Raw genomic sequence first — 10,819 nt, forward strand, 5'->3', positions numbered from 1 at the left:
AAAGACAGTGTGTAGGAGTCATGGGAGGGAGGCTGACATTAGCCTTTTTTAATTAAAAGAAATCTCTGCTGCTGTGGACTACTCTTCCAATGTGCTCAGCCAGCACACCTGGCTGGCTGAGAAACAGGAATTTTAGTTTACAGCTAGCATCTGCAGCTTTACTGTTGCTGCACTTCCCATGACCCTCAGCCAGCGTCATGGAAGTGGTATGTCTGGCTGAGCCTTATAGGAATTCAATTCAATGTGTTGGTTATTTTTAATATGCATGACTGTGCTGACAAAAATAAAGCTTCTTCTCTTGTATATTATGAAGATCTAACCTGTAACAGGAATTGGGGATGTTCTTGGGTGTAGTTCCCGCCTCCTAATAGCAAAATTCAGCTACAAAATGGGTAAAAGTAAATGAGTAAAGGTGCTCCTTCATGGAAATATAGTCTCCCAAAGAAACAAGAGCAACGCGACACAGAGAACGCTCTTTATTGGAATTGGGCATAGTTTATATAGCCACTTTACCAGGTGAGGGAAAATGTGATTATACTGACAACAACGACACCAGACTAATCTCATCACACATTCATCAATGGCAAATACACAACAGAGGTAAAATATTTAGGGAAGCAACACAAACTAGACGATGAGTCTTAATATGCATACAGGGTGAAAACACAAAATATTAAAATTTAACCATGCAGTTCAATACAATACTTCAGTCCCAATAATATTCTGAATCTTAACTATAACCAACTTAATGAATAAACAGTAACTCATACATAAAAACATATCAATATCCTATGCAAAACAGATAAAATATAATAACAGGTACGTAACAGCAATAATCATGTTCTAACAGGACCGAGTACTTTTATACAACCCAAAGAGCTTTTGCTGCAGGAAGAGCTCGTCTGCCCCGTATGATATATACTGTATAGTTCAATTGGCAAGATTTTTCTTCCAAAGTCTTCTTATACATCAAGTTACATGGTACACAAGGCAAACTCAGCCCTCTTACTTGGAGAAACCTGGTAATGTTGATCCATCATAATTAATAGTGAAGTGAGAGTTTTACGAACAGCTGCCCACCTATAAAACCTCTTTTCTGGGATAAACACAGTGTGAGCAGTGTACACTCTTTATGTGCTTAAAAGAAACAAGACCAATTACTGCCTCATTAATGGTGTGCAGAGATTAATTGTTGTCGAGAGTTTCTTCCTGGTAGCTGATAATTGCACAAAATGTGTACTGTCGCACAAAAAACTGATAATTTGGCAGGTATACTAAAAAGTATAATTTCATCCAAAAGACAGAAAATATGTCCCCAAATAGCCACTCAGTGCCGTATTTGTCCCCAACCAGCTTGTCACTTGCCAGTACCATTGGTGTCTGTAAACAGCTTATCAGTGCCATATTTAAATTCACACAGGTGAACAGTGCCATCTTGGTCTCCAAATAGGACCAAAACAGCTAAATGGTGCCAGAACATGGCACCGCAACCACCCCCCTCCATCGTCATGCTCCCTGACAACTTTAATTAAATAACCGGCTGCAGTTAACGGTCACATAATTGGATGGCCAGTCTTTAGGTGTGTAAATTAGTGTCTGTTCTTTGTTTTTTGTGCTGGTACCTTATTTGTTTACAAAAGTACTGATATATATTTACACATCAAAAAGCGCACACATTTGACAGGTGTGGGAAAAAATACTGTTGACAGAATGCTTTCAAAAATAGTTTATTTGTATTACTTAAAATTAGGGCCGCAACTAACGATTATTTTAATAATCGATTCGTTGGCCGATTATTTTTTCGATTAATCGGATAAAAAAAAAAAAAAAAATGCACTTTTCGTTTATTTAAAATTTAATGAACTGGATGTTAAAAAAAAAAAAAAAAAAAAAAAAAAAAAACTTAAAATTGACATTAACATTCTTATTTTGTTACGAGAACCCAAACATTTATCAAACTAGTTTTAATACCTAAACCATTCACTTCGCCCCGGCAATTAGCACCCTGCACCCAGCCTCCCACTCTGCCCTCCACCCACACTCTGCCCTGCACCCAGTCTCCCACTCTGCTCTGCACCCACACTTAAGGCATATCTGTTCTGCTTACAAAACCCTATGGAGGAATGCTTTGTTAGCATTGCCACAAGGAATCAATGTGGTAGTCTAATAGTGAAAGCCATTCAGGAAGAATGCCATATGCTTTTCACAGCTCCCTCTCAGATTGGGGAACTTGAGGGTTGCCACAAACATGCAGAATCATGTGTTTAACTGAAAAGTAGTATGACACGGTGGACTAGCAACACAGCAGGCTGTGTTTATTCTAGCGATTACTCCATGCAACCCTCAGTGCTGCTTCACATTGCAAGCCCCCTTTTTTAGATTGATGGGGTGTTTATTAGGATGTAGCCTCAACCAGGTATAGGTTTATGATTTAATAAAGCAACCATTCCATTTAATGTCAATTGGCAGCAACATACAAGCGTTCCAAGGATTAGTTAAAAACAGTAATTTTATTAAGTTAAGAGCAAAGAACAGAGAGACAACTAAACATTTAACATTCAATTTCAGGCATATCTACTGTGATTTCATCAAGAGTGGTCAAGAAAGGCAAATAATTCACAGGATCTGGAAAACAAGTAGACATCAGTGTTAGAAATGCATAAAGTAACCAACAACAAAGCAATAGCTGCAGACTGAGAAACCACTGATAATTCAAGAGTGTAAAACTATCCTATACATGTTTACCAATAGGAGTTTGACCTTTCCAATAGCACATAAAGGCTCTGTCAGACCCATGTGACAAGGTGGATTCAGCATTTGGCAGTTAACTTGGACTGGATCATACACATGTGGATTATAGTTAGTATCAGTTTCTGAGATTAAACACTTGGTTTTCTAAAGTACTATATGAATTGCCTTATTGCAATCTACCCACCATATATTTGCTATGGATTTTTTTAATACATTTTCATGCATTTTGTGTATAATCGGTGTATTATGAACACAATTTAGAGAGCCAACAAAACTTGGTATTTTCCTAGGCCTGTGTCATACTCCAATCTCATTTTACTCACCCGATTCCCAAGAAAGAGTTGGGATTTCCATAGGAGAAGGCTGGAATTGTATCAGCTTTTCAAATCTTGCCACATCATTGTCATTTACAATAAGGGGAACACCAGCTAGGCAAAGGTGGCTGAGCTTATGATCTTCTGGCACATCAAACCTTTCAAAGTCTAGAGTAGAAAAGACAGTTGGTCACTGGTTGGAGTCAGCACTGGTGCATACATACGGCAGCCTGCCACACTACTTGCGAGAAGGTGCCATACTTCTGTGGTTCAGAACTAAAACGTCTTGCTTTGACTGCATTTTATCCACAGAATCAGTTTCTACATAAGTTCTTATTTTATTATGATCGCCTACAACTAGCATAATAAATGGCAGGTAATTAGTTCAAGTGCCAATAGATGTGCTTTAGCACATTAGATGCAGGGGGGGGGGGGGGTTATATTCATATAGTTTGAAGTAGCAATATCAGTACCAATACATTATCCATTTATCAAGAAATATAGGTCAGAGTAGAAGTTGCCAAATTACACACCTGAAGGATTGTATGGGAAGAAATTCTCAATGTCAGGGTATGCCTCTTTCACAGGCTTTGCAACAGCCTTCCTTTCAGAAACCTGAGACTGCAGAAAGAAAGGAAAACGTTTAGATTAAATTAATCAAGTATTGGGACACAGCATAAGAACCCAGCTTGCCTTTTTAGCATGGTTTAGGTTGGTTTTTCCTTTAACTGCCCCACTCTGTGTTTTGTTTGGTGCCAGCTGCTTGTTGACAGTTCCAAGTGCTTTCCTGGGCGGTTTGGGCAGGTTTTCAGAGGCGCTGAACACTTTTCCTGAGAACATATTCTGCCCTTTGTTTGAAAGCCCCTTTGCTGCAATCAGAAAGGTTTTATCGTGTTAGCAGTTTAACATGAAGAGCATACAAGACCAGTACTTTCAGAGGCTATGCACATTTCCTACAAGGTTAGCTTCTTGCCATTGTCTGCTTTCACATATCTTTAGCGTAAAGCTGTATTTCAAGAAGGAAGCAGTTGGTTAATGTTGGAGAGGACATGGGTCAACAAGTTAATCTATTCTGCAGACCCATTTAAGCCAAAACAGTAATGTCACCTCAAAAAGGAAAAGATAAATTCTTTGACTCCAAGGCAGTCAATCACTCTGGATTAACAGTCAGTTATCTTACTTGTCATAACCCTGTATGCATTTCAGATCTAAGTTCCACTCCCCCTCCAATAATATTAATAAAATGTGCCAGGACTATTCAGTCTATTCCACCACCCTAGCAGAAAAAAAAAAACCCTTTGATTATTACAAGCAATCGTTTCCTTGAAATCTTAAGGGTCATGCACATAATTTCTGGAAGGCACAATTTAAAAAGGGGTCACCAAAAAGACATTTGTGAAAAGGGGTGGTAAGCCATGACTAGTGTCAACTGCTCACAATATTTAAGCAAGCCTACATTAACCAGTATCCAGCATAACATTAGGCTTTTATGCAACAATACACTCACCCGAGTTTGAGGGGAGCCTCACCCGATCTTTAGCCATCATGGTGGCTGCAAGGTCACCATTCTCCTGCTCAACAAAGATCATAGTCGCCATATTTCGTTACAAGAGCTGCTAAGAGCTGGATAAAGTTAAAAGTTAGCACCATTAGTCATAGATAAGGCCTGAGAGTTATCAGTAACCAGTTTTGTATAGCACCATCATATGCTACAGCAGTGTACAATGCATATTAAGAGGATTCACACTGCCCAGTCTTGTATTACAGCAGACATGGTGATAATCCAAAGAATTTTTGGCATAAGGTCAAATGAACGACAATCTCCCCCTCTAAATTCTAAGAAACTTGATGAACATGGCAGCTACACAGCCCACAATATGATGATCACAGTACAAGGACAGCTAATGTGGCGGGCAGCCCCTTCACAGATCAGCACTTAATGCTTCCTTCCGCCAGTTACCGGTTTATTTCCAACGGCACTAGAGACCGCTTCAAGCATAACCAGCAGCTGCCACCGGATCCCAGGGACGGGAGGCTTTCTACTACTACTCTGTGTGCAGTGGACAGCAGGTGACCATATAAGTGCAGCTCAGCCCTATGACCATATAAATACAGGACATATTTCTACGTATGCAACACGGAGCTGCAGCATAAGCGCTTTAGAGAAGACAACAGTATATCACGTAAACAAAATACCCCGCCACAAACCAACCTTTTCCTTACTGTGAACCACCACCGAATACAAATTCACACGTCCAATCCGCGCGCTTTAAATCAAAACATTCGCCCTTATTGGTCAGCGAATCAACGATCGCCTCCCTGTCGTACGCGTCACGTAGAGTTCTAAACACTCTCACAAGATATAGCTCTCAACTCAAGCTATAGGAAATTCGCCATTTTTCCGAAGACTCTATTTCATGGTGTTCAGCGCTGTTAACGCCAGCAGCATGTATCCTTTAGCATAGACAGAGATCCAGCAAAATGAAGTCGTTTAGGATCTTTAGGTTTAGAACTCGTTCTACTACACAGCGTAAAGTACCGGTAATTGAATGTATTGGCTAGTTCAGTTGGCCAAACCACACTTATTTTTATACAGACCTGGTGTGAGGAGACTTACAGTATTTAACTGCACCCAGGAGGATAATATAAACATGTTATTTGTTTAGTTTTACTACAAAGTGGCCACCTGGGCTATTTGTCCTCATGCAGGGTGTATGCACCCACAGAAGGAAGCAATTGTTTAATTATGTTGTGTAGTAGAGCCCTGAGCGGGACTACTTTTTTAATCCCGCTCCCACCCGCTGATTTTTTGCCCAATCCCGCCCGCTCCCGCAATGTGGGTGTTCCACTCCTGCCACATTTGTGGCCAATCACGCCCACCTCTTTACCTGAACTGCAGATTTCCCACGCACCAGCAAGACCACCCGCAAGTTTTTTGCAGTCCTCTAGTGTGTAGTACTAGCAATAGGCCTTGTGAAAGACATTTGCCTCTTTTGTAATGAGCCTTGCTGATACAGATATCAGCATACCTGGGAATTTATCGGCTCCGGCTACCCGGAGCCTTCCCTTGCGGGAGGCAGCCAAGACTGCACACTGATGTCAGCAGGAGGTCCTGCTGATGTCAGTGGGCGGTCCAGCTGACGTCGGGGGGAACACTCCCATATAAATGAAAAAATGGGCGGGGAGTGGGTCGTGTCAAGACCCCACTCCTGCGACCCGGAGGATTCGGGTCTTGACCTGGAGGAGCAGCGCTCACCCGGCAATCACCGGGTCAAACCCGGAGAGTTCCCAGGTATGGATATCAGTTTGACGATTGTGTATATATCGCAGTCCGATTGTTTTTTTCGGGTAACCTAAGACGCCCGGTTTTAAAGTTCTTAGTGGTGGCAGCATATTTTACACTGGGAGTTTTGGGGTGACTGGTTGGGGCTGGTGGTGGTTGCTTGGTGCCCTGCAGGGAAAGTGACCAAACCCACTGGAAGTCTGGTTGGCATTTAACCCTTGTTCAACCCATACTCCCACGTCACGGCCGGTTTATTTTTAAATTGTGAGCAAGAAAATAGTGTAGATTAAAGTACTTGCGAATAACTTTAATATGCATTCTTCATTGGCAGGACAGTATGGGACATTAGACTGTCCCTTCAAAAAAAAAACCCAATGGAAAAATATTAGTAATCTAGACCCCAATATGGTATTTTTATTCCAAGTTGCGGCCCATATTATAGTGTGTTTTACTGCATGCTAATTGGAGCATGCCTGTGTTTAGTTGTTGGGGTCAGAATACAAAAACTCTGTACCCCCAATCGAAGTCATAGAAGTAGCAGCCAATCACATGTATGCTAGCAAACAAGTGCTCTGAATACACGTGATTGCATGCTGCGTTCCTAATAACCACGAGATCCACTGAGTTTGTGCAAGATGCATATTATTTATTTATCATCTTTTATTTATATATACGCCAACAATCTACGCAGCAATTAATACAATACATATATTCAAGGGGTCTGACAAGATGAGAACTGACAGACTAAGACAAACCGATACATTAGGTGTACTGGGGTATTCCTCCCTGCTTTCAGTAGAGACAGCTGGATAAAGAGTTAAATTAGACAGACGTCTCCTTTTCTAACTCTAATAACTAAAGAATGTCTACTAATGTCACTTAACATGAAATTAGTGGCAGAATACTCATTTAGAGTGTGGTATAACGTAGAAAAACTTAACTTAATAAAGTTTGCAAAATGTGGGGTTTTATTTCATTTTCTTCCAATAAATGTACTTTGTCTACACAACTGGTGGCAGCCTTTGTAAGTTTGTCACGTGTCCTGGGTTAACCCAGACAATCCTGGAATCAAAAGTAAGGCTGAAACAACTAATCGATAATAATCGATAATTAAATCGTTGACAACGATTTTCATTATCGATTAGTCGAATCGATTTTTTCAAATGCTCTGAAAAACTCCTCTCCTTATATAATCCGACCTCAAACAGAGATCAGATTATAACACTAGAATCCAGATCCCCCGCAACGCTGCAGGGGACCTGGATTCCCCTGGCTGTCGGCCGGTCTCTCACTTCCGTCTCTCTCCCTCCTCCCATACACATCTCTAAGTGAGGAGTTACAAGCAAAGAAGGAGAGTATATTCATTACTATTGCAAGGGGGAGCACTGTGTTTGTTTGTGTTGTGTTCAGTGTAAAGTTTTGTTGAAAAAAGCAAAAAAAAAAAGGGTAAGGGCTATTTCAGGTGTGTTGCTAATTAAGTAACCTTCTCTGTGAGTTCTGCTTGGCTTTTGCAGTTGCATTTAGCTTGGACACACAAGCGAATCCTGAGCTGGGGCGAATCTCCTAAGTGACATCTCTAAGTGAGGAGTTACAAGCAAAGAAGGAGTTAAAAAGCAAGAAGGAGGGTAAAGTATAAATCCTTGTGATTGCATATAATATATTTATATATATTTTGCGCCTTACTGTCTGTTTTTGCCAGTTATTGGAGCTATCCTCATTGCCAAGATGTCCTCCATGTTTGACAATGCGGTCAGGTGTACATCTTGCTCAATGTATGCAATCCTTGAGCAGCGCTTCGAGGGTGCATATTGCTGTGCGAGATGTGTGCGGGTTGCTCATTTGGAAGCACAAATCCTGAGTCTAGAGGAGCAACTGGCAACACTGAGATCTATTGACAACTTGGAGAGGAGTCTGCTGCTCACTGAGCAAGCTCTCTCGCAGGTAGAGGTGGGGGAGGATAGTGGGATGGAGGTACAGGACAGTCAGGCAGCTAGCTGGGTTACAGTTAGAAGGCGGGGTAGGGGGAAAAGCGCCAGGGAGGCTAGTCCTGATCTAGCACACCCCAACAAGTTTGCCCGGTTGGCAGATGAGGGGGATGTTAGTTCAGAGTTAGCAGTACTGCAGCAAGTCACTGCCTCTGACCACCAGAGGGGTGTCTGCTCCAGTAAGGAGGGAAGGAGGAGCGCAGGGCAGGCCAGACAGGTGCTGGTAGTGGGGGACTCAATTATTAGGGGGACAGACAGGGCGATCTGTCACAAAGACCGGGATCGCCGAACAGTGTGTTGTCTGCCTGGCGCTCGAGTTCGGCACATCGCGGATCGGGTTGACAGATTACTGGGAGGGGCTGGAGAAGACCCAGCAGTCATGGTGCACATTGGCACCAATGACAAAGTGAGAGGGAGGCGGAGTGTCCTTAAAAATGATTTCAGGGACTTAGGTAGCAAGCTTAAGGCAAGGACCTCCAAGGTAGTATTTTCTGAAATATTACCTGTACCACGTGCCACACCAGAGAGGCAGCGGGAGATTAGGGAGCTAAACAAGTGGCTCAGAAGCTGGTGTAGGAAGGAGGGGTTTGGGTTCATGGAGAACTGGGCCGACTTCTCTGTCGGATACAGGCTCTACGGTAGGGACGGGCTGCACCTCAATGGGGAGGGTGCAGCTGTGCTTGGGGAGAAGATGGTCAGAAGGGTGGAGGAGTGTTTAAACTAGGGAAAGGGGGGGAGGGAAACTACAATATAGAAGGGGAAGATAGTGTAGATAGAGAGCTGGGGCTTATAAATGTACCTGGGGGTGGAGCAGAGGGAGGGGTTAGAATAGTTAATAGGGATAGGCTTCATAGGGAAAAAAACCATACACCTCTAAATTGTATGCTTACTAATGCCAGAAGTCTGACCAATAAAACTGACGAACTGGAGTTAATAATGTCTGAAGAAAATTATGACATAGTGGGTATAACAGAGACATGGTTGGATGATAGCTATGACTGGGCGGTTAACATACAGGGGTATAGTCTATTCAGGAAGGATCGGAAAAAATGAAAAGGGGGAGGAGTTTGCCTTTATGTAAAGTCCAGCCTAAAGGCCACACTGCGGGAGAATATATGTGAGGGAAATGATAATGTGGAGTCATTATGGGTAGAAATATATGGAAAGAAAAATAATAAAATACTGATCGGGGTTTGCTATAAGCCACCAAATATAATGGAAGCAGCAGAAGATCAATTATTAAAGCAAATAAACAAGGCAGCTAATCACAATGAGGTGGTTCTTATGGGGGACTTTAACTATCCCGACATAAACTGGGAAAACGAGATCTGTGAATCTCATAAAGGAAACCGGTTTCTGACTATAAGTAAGGATAATTATCTGTCCCAAATGGTACAGGACCCGACCAGAGGGGGCGCCCTACTGGACTTAATATTAACCAACAGACCTGACAGAGTAACTAATGTGCAGGTCAGGGGGCATCTAGGAAATAGTGATCACAATATGATGCATTATAACTTGTCCTTCAATAAGGGAACTCTTAGAGGAGCCACAAGAACTATGAACTTTAGGAGGGCAAAGTTTGATCAACTAAGAGAAGCCCTTAACACTGTAAATTGGGAAAATGTCCTCAAAAACAAGAGTACAGATGCTCAATGGGAGATTTTTAAGAATATCTTAAATTCTCACTGTGAAAGGTACATACCGTATGGGAATAAAAGAGTCAGGAACAAGAGAAAACCAATGTGGATAAATAAAAATGTAAAGGGGGCAATAAATGGCAAAAAAAGGCATTTAAGCTACTAAAACAGGAAGGCAGTGAGGAAGCACTAAAAAGCTATCAGGAAAAAAATAAAATATGTAAAAATCAGATAAAAGCAGCAAAATTGGAGACAGAAAGACTCATTGCCAAAGAGAGTAAGACAAACCCCAAAATGTTCTTTAACTATATAAATAGTAAAAAGGTTAAAAATGAAAGCGTTGGCCCCTTAAAAAGTAATGAGGGAGAAGTTATAGACGGGGATCAGGAAAAAGCTAATCTATTAAATATATTCTTCTCTGCTGTATTCACAGAGGAAAATGAAATGCCAGGTAATATACAGCAGGATGAGATAAATGCCCCAGTACATGTCGCCTGTCTAACGCAGGAAGAAGTGCAGTGCTGCCTAAAAAAAATCAAAATAGACAAATCACCAGGTCCAGATGGCATTCACCCCCGCGTTCTAAGGGAGTTAAGTAATGTAATAGACAGACCCCTATTTCTAATATTCAAGGACTCTATAGTGACAGGGTCTGTTCCCCAGGACTGGCGCATAGCAAATGTTGTGCCAATATTCAAAAAGGGGGCAAAAAGTGACCCGGGGAATTATAGGCCTGTTAGTTTAACTTCTGTTGTGTGTAAACTGTTTGAGGGTTTCCTAAGAGATGCTATTTTGGAGTATCTCAATGAAAATAAATGTATGACTCCATATCAGCATGGGTTTACA

General features: G+C 41.7%; 1 protein-coding gene across 1 annotated transcript; it reads right to left on the minus strand.

Annotated features, from left to right (window-relative positions):
• Positions 1-2,551: 2,551 nt before the first annotated feature.
• Positions 2,552-4,663, minus strand: LOC149282572 (securin-like). The gene is made up of 5 exons (XM_089498066.1): positions 4,573-4,663; positions 3,822-3,934; positions 3,599-3,686; positions 3,075-3,233; positions 2,552-2,625 (listed from the first exon to the last, which is right to left on the minus strand). Exons 1-5 carry the CDS (start codon positions 4,661-4,663, stop codon positions 2,552-2,554), a joined length of 525 nt encoding a protein of 174 aa, XP_089354192.1.
• Between the last annotated feature and the right edge of the window lie 6,156 nt (positions 4,664-10,819).

This window comes from Sceloporus occidentalis, unplaced genomic scaffold (assembly GCF_023333645.1).
Source record: "Sceloporus occidentalis isolate IW3139 unplaced genomic scaffold, rSceOcc1.0.p SCAF_112, whole genome shotgun sequence".
Taxonomy (NCBI): domain Eukaryota; kingdom Metazoa; phylum Chordata; class Lepidosauria; order Squamata; family Phrynosomatidae; genus Sceloporus; species Sceloporus occidentalis.